The sequence below is a fragment of the Musa acuminata genome, chromosome BXJ2-10 (assembly GCF_036884655.1).
Source record: "Musa acuminata AAA Group cultivar baxijiao chromosome BXJ2-10, Cavendish_Baxijiao_AAA, whole genome shotgun sequence".
In the NCBI taxonomy this organism is placed as follows: Eukaryota; Viridiplantae; Streptophyta; class Magnoliopsida; order Zingiberales; family Musaceae; genus Musa; species Musa acuminata.
In genome coordinates this window covers 22,509,180-22,532,056 of record NC_088347.1, presented here as the reverse complement: position 1 = coordinate 22,532,056, position 22,877 = coordinate 22,509,180, and the positions used below count along the sequence as shown (strand labels likewise).

The 22,877-nt window shown below is 37.6% G+C and overlaps 3 protein-coding genes across 10 annotated transcripts; 2 read left to right on the top strand and 1 right to left on the bottom strand.

Annotated features, from left to right (window-relative positions):
- Positions 1-464: 464 nt before the first annotated feature.
- LOC104000492 (protein PIN-LIKES 7) lies at positions 465-3,603 on the top strand. Its single transcript, XM_009422562.3, has 11 exons — positions 465-680; positions 1,322-1,549; positions 1,639-1,718; positions 1,792-1,916; positions 1,979-2,100; positions 2,175-2,366; positions 2,532-2,651; positions 2,730-2,830; positions 2,925-2,977; positions 3,048-3,233; positions 3,316-3,603. The coding sequence occupies exons 2-11, from the start codon at positions 1,415-1,417 to the stop codon at positions 3,438-3,440; spliced, it is 1,239 nt and encodes a 412-aa protein (XP_009420837.2). The 5' UTR covers positions 465-680; positions 1,322-1,414; the 3' UTR covers positions 3,441-3,603.
- Positions 3,604-3,850: 247 nt separating this feature from the next.
- On the top strand, positions 3,851-6,529 carry LOC135582218 (protein PIN-LIKES 7-like). 3 transcript variants are annotated; one of them, XM_065128198.1, is made up of 10 exons: positions 3,851-4,386; positions 4,482-4,561; positions 4,644-4,768; positions 4,841-4,956; positions 5,034-5,228; positions 5,348-5,467; positions 5,553-5,653; positions 5,745-5,797; positions 5,867-6,005; positions 6,138-6,529. In XM_065128198.1, the coding sequence occupies exons 1-10, from the start codon at positions 4,252-4,254 to the stop codon at positions 6,157-6,159; spliced, it is 1,086 nt and encodes a 361-aa protein (XP_064984270.1). In that variant the 5' UTR covers positions 3,851-4,251; the 3' UTR covers positions 6,160-6,529. The 3 variants fall into 3 exon arrangements, with proteins under 3 accessions (XP_064984270.1, XP_064984269.1, XP_064984271.1); XM_065128197.1 differs by having other exon boundaries at positions 3,927-4,386; positions 5,867-6,052; XM_065128199.1 differs by lacking the exon at positions 4,482-4,561 and having other exon boundaries at positions 4,359-4,481; positions 4,566-4,768; positions 5,867-6,052.
- An 810-nt stretch (positions 6,530-7,339) lies between these two features.
- LOC135582215 (SNF1-related protein kinase catalytic subunit alpha KIN10-like) lies at positions 7,340-20,733 on the bottom strand. Of its 6 annotated transcripts, none has more exons than XM_065128193.1 (11): positions 20,579-20,733; positions 18,851-19,042; positions 11,863-12,047; positions 10,944-11,126; positions 10,726-10,857; positions 10,447-10,632; positions 9,730-9,819; positions 9,574-9,657; positions 9,295-9,429; positions 8,987-9,211; positions 7,340-7,755 (listed from the first exon to the last, which is right to left on the bottom strand). In XM_065128193.1, the coding sequence occupies exons 2-11, from the start codon at positions 19,035-19,037 to the stop codon at positions 7,642-7,644; spliced, it is 1,521 nt and encodes a 506-aa protein (XP_064984265.1). In that variant the 5' UTR covers positions 19,038-19,042; positions 20,579-20,733; the 3' UTR covers positions 7,340-7,641. The 6 variants fall into 6 exon arrangements, with proteins under 6 accessions (XP_064984265.1, XP_064984262.1, XP_064984264.1 ...); XM_065128190.1 differs by having other exon boundaries at positions 20,487-20,719; XM_065128192.1 differs by having other exon boundaries at positions 20,491-20,718.
- Positions 20,734-22,877: the final 2,144 nt, after the last annotated feature.

Genomic DNA, 22,877 nt, shown 5'->3' with positions numbered 1-22,877 from the left:
TAAAAGCTTAAGCTTTTGGGATATATAATAATCAATCATCTAATTCAAAGCTTTTTCGAGAATAGAAATTAAACTTCTTAGTTATGTTTGATGAATAATAAAAAGAGATAAACTCAATGCAAATAAAATAGACTTCCATAAAAGATCTCGAAAGGATTAATACAGGCAAAATATTACTTGCATAATTAGAGTGGTCATTTTCATACATAATAAAAACTAAAATTAAGAGAATTATTTGACTAAAATCCTAAAGTTTTATAAGAGAAAACTTCACAAAAAAAAATTCCCATATCAATAAGACAAGACTCAATTTTCTTTTTTTTTTCCGAAAGAAAGAAAAATATATATTCAAGATCTGAATCAAAATAAGTCAGAGGCACTCTTCAGTCAAAATTGGTATGACCAATTAAATGCATAAGTTTGAATTCGTAGCCACCACGTGGGCTGCTGCTACTTGGAAAAGCATTAAGGTTACGTCCCACCTTGTCTCCACTCATGCAGTCTCCTCCCATGGCGTGCTTCAATTCTAATGATTCACGCTAATCTTTCCCTCGATACAATGAAATCTATCCGAGATTACTACGTCTCTCTCTCTCTCTTCGTGCTATCATAACCTGGGCACCGATTGACCCAACCATCTCCTCCTCGTCTACCTCTCGTCGACCTCTGAGTGCTTCCAGGTCACCTTCTCTCTCTCTCTCTCTCTCTCTCTCTCTCTCTCTCTCTCTCTCTCTCTCTCAGTTCATTCCGAGTTATCATTCTCTTCGATCTTAACATGGACGTCAGGCATATGATTTGGGTTCCTCGCTTACATACTCCTTTTGCGATCGTTCCTATGATTCTTTTGATTTATGAACGTTTCAGTTGTTCTGTTGCCTCTGCAATTTTTCTCTTTCTAACACTTATCGGCCGCGAATGACGATTTCTGCTGCTTCGTTTTGCTTGTTTATGATAGATTTTGGTTTTTCTTTCTTCTTCCTTGATTTATTTTTCCTGCTTTTTTGGAGGTTGCGTAGTCTCTGTCTGTGGTCAAAGCTTGAACTTTTGGGCATTATTGTTTGCATTTTATAAGCATTATTCTCTGTCCTACACTGCAACTTGTTCTTGGCTACATTAGTAGAATGTGCAGCTCATAATTGTCACTGCATCAATTCAAATCTAAGCCTTTATCATAGTCAAGAAATCCAGTACGAACCACTGTTACGAGTGTGGAGATATCAAATAGCAATTCAAAATCATTTGATTCCGACAACTGGTATCTGAGGTTGCATCCATGCGCACCATGTGAAACCATTACATACAGCTAGTGTGCCATTAACAGGCAGCGAAGGGATGCCACACGACTGAGAGGGTGAGGCCGCAGCTAATTAAGCACCCATCACCGCAGAATTCGGCATCGCAGAGGAGGAAGAAGATGGGGTTTTGGTCGTTGCTCCTGGTGGCATCCACACCAGTGGTGCAGGTCCTTCTCATAGGCCTCCTGGGGGCATACCTTGCATCTGGTTACAGCAATGTTCTTCTTCCCGGTGCTCGAAGGGACATGAACAAGGTGAATCGAGCACACCGAACTCAAATTAAGTGCTTCACATCTTTGTCACATTCATCGTGGACCTGAACCGTGAGCTTCCATTTCAACAGGTTGTGTTCACTGTCTTCACCCCAGCTCTCATGTTTGCTAGTCTAGCAAAGACCGTCACCTTCCAAGAAATCATATCTTGGTATGTCTCAACTGTTTCTTGCCATTCTATAGAATCCTTACACTGTTCTGACATGATCTTCTGTCTTCTCAAGGTGGTTTATGCCTGTCAATATCGGGATCACATTCCTAATTGGGGGAATTCTCGGATGGATAGTAGTAAAAATCTTAAGACCACCAAATCATATTGAGGGCCTCGTAATAGCTGCTTGTTCAGCTGGTAATGACTCGTATCTTCGTTTCATGTATATTAATCTTTGGTGACGAAAACGTATACTGCAGGTAACCTGGGAAATCTGCTCCTGATAATTATCCCGGCGATCTGCGAAGAAGATGGCAATCCCTTTGGGGACTACAAGATCTGCAGCGCCCGTGGAATCTCCTATGTTTCTTTCTCCATGGCGGTAAAATCTTTTGGATTCGGCGTTATGCTCATCGGTTTCTGTATCAGTCACGGTGATGTGTTGTGTTCATGCAGCTTGGAGCATTCTACATTTGGACTCATTCCTACAGTCTCATGAGGAACGCTGGCAAAATGTACCATGCAACCCGAACAGCTAGTCTTGGAGTCACAGGAGCCAATGAAGGTGGTCATGGAGTCTCTGTGGATCAGGAGAGTGTGCTTTCACCACCAGTGAAAGCAGTGCAAGGAATGGCACAACACCAAATTGTAAGTTGCAATCATAATTATAAGGAATCAGAGGTATAATTAGGGACTCTGTTCGTATCTGATCACTTCTAATAAATCCTATCTTGCTAGAATCAAATAACAACACTGGAAATTTGAAGAACATGCATAAGAATCAGAGTTTTTAAGCTAAGATACGTGATGCAGGAAATCCCACTTCTATCCGGTGGAAACCTACAAGACAAAAAGGTGAACTTGTGGGATAAAATCAAGGAAACTCTCCACAAAATTGTCGAGGAATTGTTGGCTCCACCGACTGTTGCTGCGGTGTGTCCTCGTCGATAACTTTTCTCATACTCTAAGAGATCACATTCCATGTATCTCATATTTCTTGACTTGTTTCAGATTGTAGGATTCGTTGTCGGTGCAGTGCCATGGCTGAAGACTCTGTTTATAGGCTCAAGTGCACCACTGAAAGTTGTCCAAGACTCGATGAAGCTATTAGGGTGATCTAATCTTTGGTGTCCTCTACTAATCGAATGAATCCATTCTATCAATGGAAGTAGTAAGCAGTAACATACTCTCATTTGATCGATGCAGTGATGGCACAGTGCCCTGCATCACCCTCATTCTCGGTGGAAACCTGACGCAGGGTAAAAGATTGAGCTTCTGCTTCTCCACGCTCATGAATCACTCACCTCAAAGCTTCTGAAACGTGCGCAGGGCTACGCAAGTCGGTCGTCAGGCCTGTGTTGATCGTCGCAATAGTCTGCGTTCGCTACGTGATCCTCCCCGCGTTCGGGATCGCCGTGGTGAAAGCAGCCTATGGATTAGGCTTCGTGCCACACGATCCACTGTATCGATATGTGCTGATGGTGCAGTTCGGTCTCCCTCCCGCCATGAGCATAGGTAAGAAAGCTCCGTCCCTGTTCTCCTCAACAAGTTTTGTCGAACGCAAAAGGGTTTCAGGGCGATGAACACGATTGTGCAGGCACGATGGCTCAGCTGTTCGACGTTGCCCAAGAGGAGTGCTCTGTCATCTTCCTGTGGACTTACTTGATCGCGGCTGTTTCGCTTACAGTGTGGTCGACAGTCTTCATGTGGATCTTGTCTTAGAATTCTCATCAGAATTATTGTGTTATTTATACAGTGCCATTCTTTTCTTGCAAGTAATGCAGATGAAGGTCATCAATGTAAGATTTTTGTGCTGTCAAAAAGAACTCCGATCCCCATATGATCGATCATTCAAGAAATTTAAATACAAAAATAGTTGACACAAGATTGGTTTGACAATCGCATCATTATTTACCTATGTGTATGGAGATTGTGACTGCAATGAATAGTAGAATAGAGTATGTGATAGCTCTTCCTGCTCCCAAATGCTGCAGCTGACTGTCTGCAACTCCAGTCATTTTGGAAGCCACTACTACTAAATGATCAGAGTCACAGGTCACATGACATTTGTTCCCAACTCCGACGAGAACAAGACAGCTCCAACTCAGTGTCCTCTTCCCACCATGTGGCTCTCTGCATCAACAGAACTAATATATATGATCTAATCAACAAGTTGATATCTGGATGCCCAGCCGTGATTATGTTATGAGTCAACCATTATGAAGATGAAAGATCAGCATCTCTCTCTCTCTGCTTCTCGAGTTCTTCTCAGCTCATTCTGAGTCACAAATGGCAAACTCTGTCTGTTTGCTGCACTGCATCAGTATTATAACACTGTCTTGGTCAAAAAAATCCAAATGAGATGCCAAAGATCGTAACTCACTTGCGGCCAATAATTGTTATCTGAGTTGTGGACCATGTGAAACCATTGCAGCTATTAGAAATCGACTCTGATGGTCTGTACTTAACAGGGGAGAGATGTGCAACTAGGCATACACCACTACATGCTTAGCAGTAGCAGAGGAGGAAGAAGATGGGGTTTTGGTCACTGTTCCCGGTGGCATCCACACCAATCGTGCAGGTGCTTCTCATAGGCCTGCTGGGGGCGTACCTCGCGTCAGGTTACAGCAATCTTCTTCCCCACAGTGCTCGACGAGACATGAACAAGGTGACCTGCTCGTGCTGCAATCAAATCCCACTGCTCTGCATCTCTCTCTCTCTCACATTCACAGTGACCTGAACCATGAGCTCACAATTCAACAGGTGGTGTTCACTGTCTTCACCCCATCTCTAATGTTTGCTAGTCTAGCGAAGACCGTCACCTTGAAAGAAATCATATCTTGGTAGGTCTCAGCTGTTCCTTACAGTTCATACTTGATTTAGCTTGGCAATCAACTGAACACGGACAATTCCTGTCTTCTCGAGGTGGTTTATGCCTGTCAATCTCGGGATCACGTTCCTGATTGGGGGAATCCTTGGCTGGATAGTAGTGAGAATCCTAAGGCCTCCAAGGCATCTCGAAGGCCTCGTAATAGCTACGTGCTCTGCTGGTAATGTCGTGTTCTGTTTGTGTCATGTTCCATCAAAGCAATTCCTTTTGATCTGGTCTCGTATACCGTCAGGCAACATGGGCAATCTGCTGTGGATAATCATCCCGGCGATCTGCGAACAGGACGGCAACCCCTTTGGGAACAACAAGGTGTCCGGTGCCCGCGGACTCGCCTCTTTCTCCATGGCGGTAGAGCCACAAATATCTTCTGTTTCAGCTTTAAATGCAGTATTGGTCGAAGCAAGTGATGTGTTCTGTTCATGCAGATTGGAGGAATCTACATTTGGACACATTCCTACAGTCTCATGAGGAATGCAAGCAAAATATACCATGCAAGCCATATATCTTGCCATGGAGGTGTCATAGAGAGACATGGGAATGACCAGAGAGTCTCTACAGATCAGGAGAATATGCTTTCACTTCCAGTGGAAGTAATGGAAGAAATGGCAGAAAACCAAATTGTAAGCTGAAATCACAGTGTCTATGGAGATAGAATAGGAACCTCAATTTTGTCTATGAATCCAACATTGGAAATTGAGACAATATGAACAAAAATAGCTTACTTGGTATCATGATGCAGAATATCCCATTACTACCCAATGGAAGCCTCCATGGCGAGAAGGTGAACTCCTGGGATAAGATGAAAGAGACTCTCCACCGTATTGTCGAAGAGTTGTTGGCTCCACCCACTGTTGCCTCAGTGTGTTCTCATCGATTTCTTCTTCTCATACTTACCATATATAATTAGAATGAGCCTATGCATCTTACATGCTACTTTGTTTCAGATAATGGGAGTCATTGTTGGTGCAACACCATGGCTGAAGTCTCTGTTTGCAGGCTCAAGTGCACCACTGAGAGTTGTAGAAGACACCGTGAAGTTACTAGGGTGATTCATTTTTTGCTGTCTGCTACTCATTGAACAGATCATCAACATGCGTGGAGGTCATTAACTCGTATATTCGACTTGCTTGATGCAGTGATGGCACGGTGCCCTGCATCACCCTCGTTCTTGGTGGAAACTTGGCACAGGGTAAAGTTGAACTCAGGTGTGTTTGATCGATCGATGCAGTGATGACTCGAAAACTACATGCATGCGCAGGTTTACGCAGGTCGGTCGTCAGCAATGCGGTGATCGTCGCGATTGTTTGCGTTCGCTACCTCGTCCTTCCTGTGATTGGGATCGCAGTGGTGAGAGCGGCTTACGGGATGGGATTGGTGCCATATGATCCACTGTATCGGTATGTGTTGATGATACAGTTCGGTGTCCCACCTGCCATGAATATAGGTATAGAGAGAGAAAGAGAGAGACTGGTTTTACGAAGCCTTGTTGTTTGTATTTATTGTGTCTGGTAAATTGAATGCTAATGCAGGAACGATGGCTCAGTTGTTTGACGTTGGTCAAGAGGAGTGCTCTGTCATCTTCCTGTGGACATATGTGGTCGCCACGGTGGCGGTCACAGTCTGGTCAACAGTGTTCATGTGGATCTTATCGTAGAATTGCCGTCAGAAAGCATCACAAGCTATATATGAGCGGCACGGAGAAGATGGTTTTATGGGTCTTATTCTTTGTTAGCAATCGTTGCAGATTAAGATGATGTCAATAAGAAGAAGAAAAGGAGCAATCATTGGGAAGTGAACCTCAAAATGAAAGCTTTTGCAGTGTAGTCAAGAGGATAGTATTATGCATAAAAGCTTCATCTATTTGATACACATGATATGGATTTGAGATATTTTACCGAATGGTCAAAATTCACTTTATGACCATTTTACAGTCACTTTCTTACTCATTTAAATGATATAATACTTTGATTTAATCTCACATCAAAAATAAATAAAGGCTTAAATTGATTTATAAAAGTCCGATACTATTACAAACTTCAACATATACATATTTGATTTATGCATTTTGATCCGACAACATGATAAATCATAACTTCGGTTTAAACATTTTGATCGAAAAAGAAATAACAAATCATCCTAGACAAATAGTCGCAACCAAAGGTCATCCTGAAATAAAATTTAACTGTAAAACATGAATATTTTGTGTGGCTGCAACAGATCATATTTTTCAAAGAAAACAGGTTATTATACTTTCATAGATCTCAAGAATGACCTGTGCAGGAACTCAATTCTAAACTTTCACAAGTCTCAAAGAAAACCAGCATTTTCACAAAAACAGATTTTCTTGAAATAAAAACTATAAGCTAGTGAGCTCCTTTTCTTGAAATAATTACTATAAGCTAGTAATAACTATAATCAGTTTTTCTTGAAATAAGAACTCAAATAAGAACAATCTTTTTCACTAAATACTAAATCATGACAACCATGGCAAGTAACAACACACACTGTTGTTTGAACATGAAAGCTTTGAGTGTCTTCTCCCCTCTTGCTAAATAAGCAAAGCAGCACCTAACTTTTTGTTGAGTTGGCAGCACCTTGCAAGTGTGCCACCATCAAGAAAAATGTCCCTCCCAACTTGTATCAGCATTGACAATTCACATTCTGCACATCATTCTATTTAGCAACAATCCCACCATTCTATTTAGATAAGCACACCTGGGATACATAATGCTAGATAAACACACCCTGGATACATAATTAAAAGAGTTTACAAGGTAAAGGAGCATAATGAGCTGCCTGATAGCTGATAAGACACCATTTTAGCAGACTCACTGTCCTTAAGTCATTGTTGCCAAAAAAAATAGGGCAACTGTTTCTCATAGAAAGCTTGTTGCGCTAAGAGCTTAATGAGCAACAAGGCCCAAAAAGATCAGCACAGAAAAAAAAAAAAAAAACTTGTTCATCCATATGATACAAGACAGTTACATATACACAATAAAACAGAGGAAAAAATTATGTAACAAAAAGCCAAGATCATAGGACTCTAAGCTGCGCAAGGAAGGCAGCACACAAGTCGAGAAAGAGGAGCTGTGACCCACTGACCCTCTGCAAGTCAAGGAGATATTTCTCTTCCCTGGTCTTGTAAAGCTGCGATACAATGAAGCGAAAGAAGCATTATCCACATTATCTTATAAGAACCATTTAATAGTTACAAGAAAGTAAATATTATATAAATTTATAAGCATAAATACTTTAGCAAGTTAAATTATAATAAAATGTATTCCTCCAACAGCTGCAGTAGTGAATCAAAAGTGAGAGGGAACAAAAGTGGCATTGATAATATCTCATGTTACTTTGCATTGCTAATTTCATGATATCTTCAAGCATTTACTGTCTCATTGGCAGCGGCTTGTTTCTCATCCTTGTGAACATCAAGTATTCGCAGGCTCATTTGGAGCATATTTCCCCAAACTACTGCATAAAAACCAAGTAAATTCATCCATATTTATGTTTGCAACCCTCTACAGGACTTGTAGACATCTGTGCATGTTTGTAATTGTTAATTTGTTTATACTTCATCGAGCCATAATTTAAGGATTTTAAGATTTAAATTGTCATCAACTGCACCAATCTCTTGTAGTGGGTTCCTTTGACATAACTCTTGGTGCTAAGCTTGGAAAATATCAAACTCTTCATAGGTGTTTCACTTTTCATAATTTGTGAGAGCATGTAGTTCACTGTAAACGTTGAGCCTCACAATCCTTTAAGTTCATTATACACTAAAAGAATTGATGAATTAGCAAGGGAAAAAAAGATAACCACCAAAAATAGTTTTACTTATTGGCATTAATGTGAACCGATTTGCAGGTATGTTTTGGTTGTTTGACATATACAGCATGCCAAAGTATTGCTTGTGAGAATAATTTTGTGGTTTTGCCTCAAAAGGACTTTGTATCTTGTTTTATTTTAATACAACTTATCCTTAACTTGTTGGATCCTAACACATCCCTAGCATGTGATAGACACTAACGGGAAAAAAGCCAAGCCAAAGTGTCACATGCAGTCTAGATATTCTTTGTCATGCTCGCTTGGCATAGCAGAGAGAGCAAATAAATCCATGAATGTCATAGAACTTCTAAAAGTTCGATAGTTAGGATGTTAAAGGATAAAAGTTTGATATCACCAATGAAGTTAAAAAGTGAATCATGAATGAACTTAATAGTGACTCGTACTGTATATATACCATATAGCATATTGCACAACACTCATTGAAAGTATAAACAGGTTAACCAAGAGCATAAATACACAAAAAGAAACATTTGCCAAAACATAGGTACATGTGCTACTCTATTGAACTTAAGTATGAGAAAAGAGGCACCTGAATTTCAAACTTGACTATATTGTCACTTTCAACAATGGCAGATTCGTCGCTGAAGCTATGGTTAGCATGCGGAGAATTATTGAGCATGCTTTCAGCATGATCAGAAAAGCCAGGTATATAACAGCATTTCATGTTATAGTGTCCGATCCTTTTCCATCTAACATTTAGTTCTTGTAATGCTTTAAGGACCTCCGTCATAATTTCACGAGGATGAGCTCGAGACTTTCAGTCAAATAAATATTTGTCAGGAAGAGGACTAATTTATCTGTAGTTAAAGATAGACAAGAAAAAAAAAATGTAATGACCTGAAGTCCAAGAGCCCATTTTCTTTCAACAGGTAATTGTGATCTCAGACCAATTCCCTGTGGGTCCATATATCCTGGTAGGCGATGTGCAAATTCTGAATTTTCACTTGAACTCATAGGTGGCACACCATAATCCTAAAAGAACTATGAATTTCACATTACACATACTTGATATTACATGGTAAAGAAGCAAGAAATCCAATTAACATAACAGAAAATTTAGCTAGATGGAGATTGCAAGAACTACGTTTTAAAGATGCTGAAAGGTATCACACACACCATAGTTTCTTGAAAATCACCGCCAAGGTAGCCGCTCATAGCACGGAAACGATTGTCCAGTAGTAAGTAATACGAAACAGTTGCCTATTCATAAACACTTTCAGAATAAGTTAAATAAAGTTACAAGTCAAAGAAAATTCTAATCACACGAAATACCTCATTTGAAATTCTGTTATGAAGAGATTCAACCAATTGGTTCTTGTCAAAACCCATTTTAATCACCTCCTGAATAATATCATCATCAATCTGCAAAAAATGACAAATTAGGAGACATATATTTGGCTTTTTCATGGCAGCTACTAAAGACCAACCTCAGAACTGTGACATTTCAAAGTTATGAGAATCATCATACTACTTCAAAGAATCAGAACTAGCATGCACGTTTAATACAACATAAATAAGGTAAACAACTATATGAGTGAAAAACTAGCACAAATCGAATGCATAAGTACATTCATCTAATTCAAATACAGAACAATGCAACAGCAGCATATAATGATGAAAGAGAGCATAGATATACATTACCTGCCATGGGCTTGATCTTGAAGTTCTATGATTTTCACAACACAAGAACTGAATGAAAACTAGCTTTGCAATGAATTAGACACATGTTAGAAACCATGCATTACAAAGCATCTTATAGATCATCACAATTAAATATTATGAAAAAAGGCTAGTTTTTATCTAAATTCTTTTTAAAAATGATTATCATAATTTTCTACTCAGCACTTGTACTTGACGAAATCCATGAAACATCTAGTATTAACCAATAACAGAAGCATTTATAGACAAATCACCATCAGCTAAAGCAATATTAGTCATTGCGTCTAATAATAGTGTACGACTTAATTAACAATCCCAGAAAGTACTTGCCTTCCTAGCTTGCTGCATTGTATCAGGTGGAGGCACAGCCAAATACCGAGGTAGACGCATTTGGAACCATGGATGTTCACGAATCTCACGAATGGTTATTCGCTTCATAGGATCAACAACAAGCATTCTGGGAATCAAATCCCTTGCAAGAGCTGACAAATGGCTAGGAAGGGTGTATATCCCGCTCTAAAGATTTTGATAAGAAAACACAATTTGAGTGTTGTGTTGGTTTATAAAGCTGGAGTGACAGTTAAATATAATATGTACAAGATTTCTTGCCTTTATTTTCTTAAACAAATTAGGTATGTTCTCATCATCAAAGGGAAGGGTTCCACAGAGAAGAGCATAAAGAATAACACCACAACTCCATACATCAACCTCAGGTCCAGCATATAATTTTCCAGAAATTACCTATACAAATGAAGATAAACACACATAATAGAAGTCAAAAGATGCAAATGGAATACCAAATTTAGTCCAGTGGAATATCTACAAACCTCAGGGGCAGCATAGTTTGGGCTCCCACAGCTAGTCTTCAGAAAATGACCATCACGCATGACATTACTTAGGCCAAAGTCAGCGATTTTAACATTGCATTTCGAATCTAAGAGCAAGTTCTCTGGTTTCAAATCCCGATGAGCTACCATGTTTCTATGACAGTATTCAACACCAGATATGATCTGTTTTGAGGAAAGCATAGATATTTTGTCAAACATAAGGGGGAAAAAAGTAGTCCTACATCTTTTAAATCTTAGGACCATGGTTTTCAATAACAATGATAGGTACCATGCTGCCGAGGATTTATGGTCAGACAAGGAACCAGTAGCCTTTTTTATTTTTTCTATTTAGTGATACGAAGAGGTATAGGTCTGCGTAACGCTAGCAACACTAGTCTGATTGAGAATCAATATCAGTATCGGATCAAGATTTAAAACCATCCTTTGTATCAAAGTTGAAAATCTTAGTCCAACATTGGTTTAACACCTCATTGGACTGTACATGCAGGTATACCAAATGGTACACCAACCTATACCACCTGGTATTACTAAAAAAGTAAAAAACGAATAACAATTGGCACTGAGTTATATGGTTATTAGACGGAAAAAGCTTTTCACACAGATCAGTATCAGGTCTGCCACAAGATATAAAATAGATTATTAATTGTATTTCCAAAGTTCAACACACTGCATGAATTATTCTTCTGAAGAACAAAGCATGAAATTCCAATTAATGGGATTGACTACATGGATCTTTTCCAGCCACAGATCTGTTTTTAGAGATAAATGATTTGATTCTTTCGCTCCAGACTATATCTTTTAACAACATTGTATGCTTATTCAAGACCTATATGATGATTTTAAGATGCTGTTCAGACTTCAGAGAAAGGTAATGAAGTAGCAATCTGTTCTCGAATACCTGTTGAAAAAACCGTCGAGCCTCATCTTCTTGCAACCTCCCCTTTTCAACGATATAATCAAATAGCTCGCCGGATTTAACATATTCCATCACGACATAAATATCTGAATGTGTCTCTATGACCTCATAAAGATGGATAATATGGGGATGCATAAATAATCTCAATATTTTGATCTCTCGTCTCACTGCAATGCAGGTATGGAGCCATGACAATGTTAGAAACATGTATGAAACAAATACACAGAAATGGCAGAAAACTTGTCCAGTATCCACAGCTTGTGTTATGGTTAATCAGAACCAGTTTATAAAATTAGCATTCCTATGTATCTTAGATAAAGTTGTTTAGCCTTTACATATAAATGCAAGTTATCCTTGTGACTCCAATACAACTGCAGAGCTTCCCATTGACAGAGGCAATGGACCACTTGGTAGTGGATCTCCCCCCGAAAAGTCACCATTTCCCACATGCGTAAGTACTAATGTGGTGGTGGAGTTCCATGCATTGATGAACAGGAGACCTAGGCCAATAAGATACTCCTAATGAAAAACCTAAGGGCTCAATAGAGGACCATGATTGGTTCCTTGATATGACAGGAAGGCAATTTGTATAGCCAAGTAGTTCCAAGTGCCGACAAGCTTGATCCCACCTCAACTACTGAGCCTCCTCAATTTTCTTGGTTCTTTTTCCTCTGCTGGGGCACATTTCATATATCTAGCTTAGCCTCGATTTCTAGATGATATCTGGATGTAGGAACAGCTGTGATTGGTATTCTTTTTGCAAACAAAAGATGTTCTTGTTTGTAATATATAAAAAAATCATGATTGCAATTGTATTTGCATGTAGGATACTGCTTTGTATGATTGGTCTTGATATTAGATCTTACTATCTGGTTTGTTTGCTTCATCAGAAAAGCATGTGAAGGCTTTTCTGATAGCAAAACTGGAATTTTGATCAGAAAAACAAAAATTAACATTAAGTACACAAAAATGGAAATAACATAAAAAATCTGTAACCTCAAATGTGTAAATATAGCAAAAAAAGGATAAAAATAATATAATTCCAATCAGTGTCTAGGCATGCCATGTACTAATTTTTAAAATTTGCCACATTGGCATGTCCATGTCATGCATGCGTCTCTTCTGCATATGCTTCCTGGGTAAACCATGAATCATGTTATGCATGTTTTTAACAAACCAGAAAAGGATTAAAGGGGCAAAAAAGGAGCAGAAAACCTTCAGTAATTGAATAACAAAAAATGTCATGCTGGATAATCTATTTGGAAAAGGTACTTAGGACTAAAAATAAGATATCGAATTAGCATCTAAAAAGGAAGTAACATGTAATTTAGTTCTAAATACAATGAGAACCGAGACTTACATGAAATTCCTCATATTTTTATCCAGTAGATATATATGCCTCAAAAAATACAATTACAAATTATGTCAAATGTTGTTGCATGTATAAATGTATAGCACTGTATTACCCACCTGTAAAAGCATGTACTATTTTAACATGACATATGGAGTAAATAAAAGCAGTGATCTTCAGTAAACGGTGGTAACAACAAAAGAATGTCATACTGTAGGACAGTTTTGGAAAAAGCAATCACCATATTACATGGAGTTACGCCCTTTACTTGGTGCATATCAACGATTTCAATAGGCGCTTAAGTGCTCTCCTAGGAGCTCGGGCAAGGCGAGGCAAGGCCCGAGCACCTCGTTTAATGTCCAAGCGACGCGCTTCAAAGAGGCACCGCCTGGGCACTCGCCTGGGCTAAACCAGGCACCGAACTAGCATTTTAAGTCTAGTTCGGTGTCATTTGCGTTAGTTGGTTCAATCAAACCAACTAAAGCACCGATATCAGCCTCCTAGCATCCCTCTCGCTACTTCCCTAACCCTAACCCTGCTTGCGATTCCGCCGCCGACATTTCCTCTTTGTTGCCGTTGCCTCTCTTTGCTGTCGTTATCTCTCTCCGCTATCGCTGCTCTCCGCTGCCACTGTCGCTGCTTGCTGTTGTTGTCACTACTTGCCGCCGCCACTATCGCCGCTGCCACTATCGCTGCTCGCCGCTATTGTCGTTGCCGCTGCTCTAAGTCAATAGCCTCGACCTTACTCTTACTCACTCTCTTCTCACATCGACTCGACTTAGTATACTGTTAACAGTATATTGTTAATTGTATACTGGTACCAGTATTTTTATTTATTAGATTAATAAAATATTATTTTGATTTTAATACTACTAATTTTTATTTATTTGAAATTATTGTTAGGGTTTCAGGATAAATGACAAGTGTACAGAGCAACTCAATAGATTCTCCAATGACATCAAAAAAAGATCCTGCATGGAAGTATAATTATTTAAAGGATCCGAAAGATCCTAATGTAGTGACTTGCATCTATTGCGATAAGACTACTAAAGATAGTATTTTTCGTGCAAAACAACATATAGTAGGAAATTTCAAGAATGCAACAACTTGCAAGAAGTGTCCACCTGAGGTAAAAGAAGAGTTGTTGACTTATATGAATGAAAAGAAGATGTAAACGAATGAATTTTACGGGAATTTACCAGGGCATAATGTTGAACATCTCAGGGATAAAAAAGAAGATTATTCTATGAGTATTAACCTAACTGGGAAAAAAATATATGACAAAAAAGAAAAAAAAGTTATGAGTATTAAGAAGGGTAAAAAAGGATCGATTGATCTATATATGTTTCAAGGATCACAGAAGCAACAAGGGCAAGCAGGAGGCTCAAAATTCAAACAAACAAATATAAGTGATGCTTGTGATAAAGAAATAAGAGGAAGAATAATTCAGCAGTGATTGAAAGAGCCACTCGGGCGCTCGCCTAGGCGCTCGGGCGAGGCGAGGCCCGAACGTCTCGCTAATGTCCCAGGCGGCGCGCTTCAAACAGGCGCCGCCTGGGCGCTCGCCCGAGCCCAGGCGCTGGGTGCTTCGGGCTAGCGCCTGGGTAAACCAAGTGACCGAACCAGGATTTTAGGTCTGGTTCGGTCCTGGTTCGGTTGTTAGTTGGTTCAATCGAACCAACTAAACCGATATAACCCTTACCCAATCCTAACCTGCTGCCGTTGCCGCTCCCGATCTCGCTGCTCGTCGCTCCTGCTCCCGCTGCCGCTGCTCGTCGCTGTCGCTGCTCACGCCTCCCGCGAGCCCTCCCGCTGCTCGCGACTCCCGCGAGCCCTCCCAGCTGCTCGCGCCTCCTGCGAGCCCTTCCGCTGCTCGCGACTCCCGCGAGCCCTCCCGTTGCTCGCGCCTCTCGCGAGCCCTCCCGCGAGCCTTCCCTCTGCTCGCGACTCCCGCGAGCCCTCCCGCTCCCTTTCCCTTTCCCGCCGCTCTTAGATTTTCTTAATTTAATAGCATATTTTTATTTAAATTTTTAAATAATTATATTTATTAATTATATTATATATTTTTATATTTTAGCGCCTCGCTTCACTCGGGCGAGCGCCTGGGCGAGCGCTTAGCGCCTCAGGCGTTTTTGGACCTTGGCGCCTTTTGGCGCCTAGCGCTTTTTAAATCACTGTAATTCAACGCATTGCTCGTTTCTTCTATCAAGCTGATCTTCTCTTTAGTACAACTCGTTTAGACAGTTTTAAGGAGATGATTGAAGCTATTGAAAATTATGGTACAGGATTAAAACCTCCAAGTTATTATAAGATGCGAGTTCCATTATTGAAAAAAGAGTTAAATTATACAAATGACTTACTAAAGGGCCATGAAAAATCATAGGCAACACATGGTTGTTCTATTATGCCAGATGCTTGGACCGACAAGAGACGTAGGAGTATAATTAATTTTATGGTTAACTGTTCTTTAGGGACTATGTTTGTGAAGTCAATAGATGCTTCATTTTTTGTGAAATCTGGAGACAAGATATATGATTTATTTGATAAGTTCGTGAAAGAAATTAGAGAACAAAATGTCGTTCAAGTCATAACCGACAATGGAAACAACTATGTATTAGCTAGTAATATTCATCTTTTATTTTTTTTTTTTAATTTTTAATTACTTTATCTTCAATTAAATATGTTAAACTCTTAAGTCTTATCATTTTTGTTATCCTTTGTCTCAAGTAAATTACTTGAAAAAAAAAAATAATACTTATATTGGACTCCATGTGCGGTACATTGTATTGATTTAATGTTGGAGGATATTGGAAAGATTTCTGACATCAAGAAAACTTTAGAAAGGGTAATCTTTGTTGTTAGATTTCTCTATAATCATACTGAGACTTTGAATATGATGAGAGAATTTACAAGCAACAAAGAATTAGTGATATATGGTGTCACCCGATTTGCTATTTCATTCTTGATATTACAAAGCGTGCATCGTCAAAAATATAATCTGAGAAACATGATTACATCCGAGAAATGAGTGACAAACAAATGAGCAAAAGAAGCAAAAGGCAAGAGGGCCACTAATATCATCTTAATGTCATCCTTTTGGAATCATGTAGTTTATATATTAAAGGTAATGGGTCCTCTGGTTCGAGTTCTTCGGTTGGTAGATAATGAAAATAAGCCTGCAATGAGATATATTTATGAGGCTATCGATAGAGCAAAGGAAACGATTAAAAGGTTTTTTAATAAAAATAAAAAAAATATAAGAAATTTTTCACAATCATTAACGAAAGATAAAATTGTCAACTTCATTGTCCCTTACATGCAGCGAGATATTATTTGAACCTTGAATTCTTTTATAAAATTAAATCTGTTGGGTTTGATGCAGAAGTTTTGGATGGGTTATATTAGTGCGTTGTAAAATTAGTTCCAAGCCTTAAGGTGCAAGATAAGATTATTCGTGAATTATCTCTATATAAAAATGTCGAAAGTCTTTTTGGAATTCTAATGATAGCTCGATCCAGGACAACTACATCTTCAATTATTAATAATTTGATATAATTAATTTCATCTATAGTATGTTACTATGTTATTGTTAATAATAACATAAATTTGCAACCGAATGGTAGGGTCTATTTAGAAATTCCACCCTAAACTTGTAGCAATTTATTATTAAAATACTTAGTTTGACATGTAATGCTTCAATTTGTGAGCGAAACTGGAGTGTCTTTGAGCATGTAAGGATCACTAAATATTTTTGTTTCAATTAATTTATTTATTTAGATAGATGTATTAATATATTTTTAAATTATATGACATGACAGATTCACTCAAACAGAAGAAATCGGTTGGAACATTAACGATTACACAATCTTGTTTACATAAAGTATAATCAAACTTTGAAGGCTCGTCATGATTTGCGAAAGAGAATTGATCCAATCTCATTACAAGATATTGATGATTTAAACGAGTGGTTGGTGGGAGAAATGGGTGCCAACTTGTAAAATGCCGAAGATAAGCTTGTATTTGAAGATGATAGATTGACATGGGGAGATGTAGCAAGAGCTTCAAGTGCTGAAGAATTACAAACATATATAAGACAGATGATGAAGAGAAAAATGAGTGTAACATCATCAAGCTCGGCTCCTACTATTATTGAAGACATAAAGAATAAAATATATTTTAATGAAGAAAAAGGACGAGAGGAAGAGGACGAATACAATGAAGATAATTTGTTTGAAAATGACGATAATATTGATTATGTTGAATGACTTTGATGTAAAATTTTATTGTATTGAATTTTGAGACTTTTTGTTAATGTGACATTGTGACTTTGTACTTTAGATTTTCTTAATTTAATATTATATTTTTATTTAAATAATTATATTTATTGATTATATTATATATTTTTATATTTTAGCATCTCATTTCGCTCGAGCGAGTGCCTAGCGCCTTAGGCATATTTGGAGCTTGGTGCCTAGTGCTTTTTAAATCACTGGTGCATATGCCAAGTCACATCCCACTTTATTAGAAAGAGGTTAGACATGGAAGATTGACACTACCAAATAAATTCTTACAGAAACCAACATACTATACAGTTTTGGTCAATACAGAGATGTTAACAAAGCCTGGTAGTTACAACTAGCAAGTCAAACTGTTTTTCCCTAGAAGATATCAATGTTATTCGAGACAGATCCTAAGAACATATTTTATCACCAACTGTACTGTCTTTAGCCCAGATCCAGAACTACAACATAATTCATACCCACCAGCTGATCCTAAAACAACATGCTCATGTTTTAAATATAAAAATTTGGTTCCTGTACCTCAATTGACTTTCTGAAACCATGTTGTAAGTTCAGCTAGTTTAACTTGAACCCTTTAAAGTTCAGATACCATCTTGAATGGATTTCTTATTCATTCATGTCAAAAAGGTGGCATAAGTTAAACATCGTTGAAAAAAGTAACAACCAGACAGGGAATAGTGAGAGCAACGATCCAGAACATAGTGTTATTTTTGCTAGAAGACCTCTGCTTCCAGAACATACTGTTATTTATGCCATTACTGAGACTTCTATTGTGAATTTGAGTTTGGTAAGTCCTAAATTTAGCTTAAGATGAACTCCATTAGGACTTACTAAAGTTCACAACATAAGTGATTGCTATGTGAAATTTTACATGTAAATCTCTAACTATGATTTTTGGCATCCAAGACAATATTATAACCTTTTTAATTAGTGACTCAGTTGCTAAAATATAAAGTATTCCTCACGGCAATATAATTCAAGAGTTTAGTACATCATGCAAGCAGCAAATAAGGACCAAATTGCAGATGTGCAATTCTAACAGTAAAAGGTATCAGGACTAAAGTGAAGTAAATTTTCTAAGAAGAACTATTAACAGATTGAGGCAGACGAACAAAATCCTACAGCTGATTCATTGTTTGGAATTCCAAGCACTTGAATATTACAAATGATACAACAAAAATTTAATATAAATGTAATGTGTATTCTAGATATAGCAAAGTAGTAATACAAACCTTAGATGGTTATCTATGCCAATACAAGCAATTTGCTTAAAAGTGTTAAATACTATATACATATCTAAGTTTATAAATTAATGTACCTTTTTCTTCCATTTCCATGTTCTTTATTTTACGACGATTGAGGATTTTTATAGCAACCTTGTGCCCTGTCAATAGATGCTCTGCAATCTTAACCTTGCCAAATGAGCCAATGCCAAGAGTCTTTCCTAGCTTATAATTTTGCAAAACCACATCAGCACTACCCCCTCCTTTGCTAGATCCCTCCATTTTCACTGTGAAATAAGTAAAAATAAAATCAGCATCATTTGCTTCTTGTATATAAAAACATAGTTTTTCCTCATAATATGCTCAAACTAAAACACTTAGAATGTATTTTCAAAGGCTGTGACATGATGAATAACAATGAAGATATTTCGATAACATGGATAATATATTCATGAAGTCCCATCACGTTACAAGTAAATTGGCATGCAGATAAAACTAGTTAATATTGAAAAGGAAGTTCAATGAATCTACACACTTAAACAATTAATTGCTTCATGGAGAAATCACTGTTGATCTCTTCATGTCAGAATAAACTTGATGTATATAAAGTACTCAATATATAATACTATGCACTGAAAAACAAACATTAGAGTATGATTCATGTTTTCATTAAACATGCAGAGATATTGTTAAGTGAGTATGATATGCTAATGCATTAAGAGGTTATTCCATAAAACATGAAGCTTAAATTACTTTTTCTTCCCGTTAAACTTATTTGTGATAAAAGGTAAATTGACTCCAGTATATAAGATATATCATGTATCGCAACTTTTCTAATATTGCAACTCTTCTTCAGGATAGGACACCTAAAAATCTAAAACAAAAATCCTACACAAAGTTATTCCATGTTATACATATATAAATATCATTTTTGATCATTTATGTGACAAGAAATCACTCCCATGATAATACATCCTAAAGATCCTAGCACATTGGAACTTCAGCTATACTAGCCACAATCATAAGTTTTGTTGATCCAGCAACAATTCTATGCTGCTAGCTGGTAGAAGCTTACAAAGAGATGCATATAATATCAATCAAATGGGAGTCTTCGCATCACAAAAAAAAAATCATTTTAAGAAAAATGGCTAAGCCAAACCTACATAAATGTCTGAATAGAACTTCTCCAAGTTCTAAAACAAGTATCGGGAATAAAGACTGAAGATTGAGAAAGTTGCATAGATAACACTTCTCCATGAAATATAACAGAGAACCAATTAATAGCCAGAAAAAGAAATCTTACTGCCGAAAATATTTAGCAACCCATAACGAGCATAAGCACAATTTTCATTCTAACCCAGACCAAACTATATCTCGTAAGCCATCAAAACCCCTGCAATTTCCCCACAATCCAGTCTTCAAAGAGCAAGAAGAAATCAGATCTCAGGCGCAAATACAGTAAATCAAAGCAAGAAAATACAAACAGGAAAAGAAAAACATCGCATCAGCTCATCACAAAAAAAAAGTTTCCAAATCCAAGATTTATCAACAAATCAATGAAACCCTCACCGTTGAGCGAAAACAACGATCAGTCTCTCCTGTTACTTTTTACAAGATCAAAATTAGATTTTTCATTTATTTTATCTCCCGATCTTTCAAACCAAAAGATGTTGAGAAAAAAGAACAACTAAGCAACGTAATTGGAACCGTTAAAAGAAGAAGAAAACGGACTGACGCGAATCCACCGCCGCCGAAGAGAAACGGAGAAGGGGAAGTATTGGAGATGGGATTGGGGATTTGCCGGCGAAACGAAGGTGACTGACCAGATCGAGTTGGGAGCGACAGTGGGGGAGATCCGCTCACCGCGCCACTGGGAATAAAGGGAGAGGGTCCGGTAATTGCTCACCGCGAGATCCAGGCCATCCAAACCCTTTCGCTTTCATCCATCGGTGCTTCCAAGCATTTGGACGGCAAAAAGGGTGGGATTCTTGATGCCTTATGTAGCGGTGATGGTGACCGGGTACTAAAAGAACGGTGCCCGTTTGGGTGCCCACGGTATATTGGACAGCAGAAACGGAAACCGATGCTCCTTTTTTACGTGGTGACGTCATTTACGTATCCATGATACCTATAACACCATGTATGCGGACATCGATGTCAAGAAGACGACGATCGAGCTCGAGAACGAAGGAACGTTCATGCTTGCAAGTAATGTGCTCGATGAAAAGCCCCATCCAGAGGCACTGTGAACCTTGCTTTCTTGATTGGAGAACTATCAAGAATCGTGGTCTTCACCTTATCATGCATCTATCAGATTGTCATTGATACTTGCCGAGCTTTCCGGGAGAAGCTAAATCTAGAAACCATGACAAGCACGAAACTGCAACCATTTTAACAGGTCTTCTCTTCCTTATATGTGTATATATATCCACAGTTTTAGATATTGAAGGCAAACCAAAGAACCTGTCTGCTCTCAATGGCTCGTTCATTTGCTTACTATGTCATCTTCTCTAGCAAAACTCCAGTTCTGGAAGACCCAACCAATGTAATATAAGAAAGTTATTGGGCCGGGCCGGACCAAAGGATCCATGGCCTCTGTGTGTATATATATATATATATATATATATGTTTTATTTTATAAATTTAAGTTTTACATATGTATATACAATATCTACAAATTCAACAATGTCCTAATAATTTCTTTTAGTTAATTTTAGTTAGTTATATATATGTATATATATAATTTAATATGTTTTACTTTATAAACTTAAGTTTTACATATGTATATAAAATATCTACAAATTCAACAATGTACTAATAATTTATTTTAGTTAATTTTTGTTAGTTGGCATTTACAATGATGACATTGTGTGTGTGTGTGTGTGTGTGTGTGTGTCCCTAATAAAATAATTAATTTCATATTTGTCCATCAAAACATCAAAATAAATTTAGAATCAAGTAATAGATGAAAGTGGTATGTGATGTTTTGGGTGTCTAAAATTCTAGTACTTTCCAAAATTCATTTGTTACTATGGATACTTAAATATTCTAAAACAATACTTAAATTCATTTGGTAAAGATTTTGACAATGCTATAAAATTTTGACTTCACCACTTACGTTTTGGGAAAAAAATTTCAATTATATCTTTATAAACAATCCTCAAATTATATATATATATATATATATATATATATATATATATATATATATATATATATATATATATATATATATATCAAGAATAAGTTATTGTTCCTTTTTATACTGTAAGCTCTTAGTGTTTAATGATAATGGAAAATGGAGAGGAGGAGCATATGAATTTTGAAATTTAATAATGCCATGTTAAAATTAGAGATAGGTGTATAAGTATTTTTTTTTACCGATATATATGGAAAAAAGCTTTAATATGACAACGGGACACTAAATAGGTTTCTTATACAACTCATGAGACGACAATTAATGTGCAGAATCTATTCCCTGCACCACTGTATAAATATATATTACATCTATGAGTGATACTTACTCATATAAGGTACATGAATCGGGACGTAAAAAGTTCCATAACCATAGTATCCAATGCTCTTCAAGTGGCCAAACAGGCTCGCATATTCTCAAGCATTTTCCTTGCCGTAAATTAAACTATATATACGTATATAGGGACGAGCAATGCTTGTGACTTGAGAAAAGGGTGGAAAGAAGATCTACTGATAGATCATATCAATATATTAATGGAAACAGCTATCGACCCGTGAACCCTAAAAGTAGAAAAAAAATCCATAAACTCATTGTCTCACTTAGATGTTTAGATTTCGAACATCGTGTGGTATATTTGCGATTCAACTCCAAGAAATTAGTCACTGCTTTCGACAATGGTTACGTTAATGACATAGTTTTCCAAGACTTGGGACACCAGACATTAATCTCTCTCACGACAGGGTTAAACGCATGCATGCATGCATGCACTTGCGTAGCCAACACATAGTTTTCGGCTGTGTCTTCTGTATCTTTCACAGGAACAAGATCTTGAGAGAGAATAAGCATTCAAAATTAGTGTGCTGTGCATGCAACATGTTGATATATATGCTTACCATCATGTAAATGTTTCATGCACATGAAATAGC

Coding starts and splice junctions, on each gene's coding strand:
- LOC104000492 (XM_009422562.3), top strand. CDS start 1,415: ATGGGGTTTTGGTCGTTGCTCCTGGTGGCATCCACACCAGTGGTGCAG. Junction 1,550..1,638: donor CTCGAAGGGACATGAACAAG/GTGAATCGAGCA, acceptor CCATTTCAACAG/GTTGTGTTCACTGTCTTCAC. Junction 2,367..2,531: donor GAATGGCACAACACCAAATT/GTAAGTTGCAAT, acceptor TACGTGATGCAG/GAAATCCCACTTCTATCCGG.
- LOC135582218 (XM_065128197.1), top strand. CDS start 4,252: ATGGGGTTTTGGTCACTGTTCCCGGTGGCATCCACACCAATCGTGCAG. Junction 4,387..4,481: donor CTCGACGAGACATGAACAAG/GTGACCTGCTCG, acceptor ACAATTCAACAG/GTGGTGTTCACTGTCTTCAC. Junction 5,468..5,552: donor CTCCACCCACTGTTGCCTCA/GTGTGTTCTCAT, acceptor ACTTTGTTTCAG/ATAATGGGAGTCATTGTTGG.
- LOC135582215 (XM_065128190.1), bottom strand. Junction 10,858..10,943: donor CAAACTATGCTGCCCCTGAG/GTTTGTAGATAT, acceptor TCATTTGTATAG/GTAATTTCTGGAAAATTATA. Junction 7,756..8,986: donor TAGTCAAGTTTGAAATTCAG/GTGCCTCTTTTC, acceptor ATTGTATCGCAG/CTTTACAAGACCAGGGAAGA.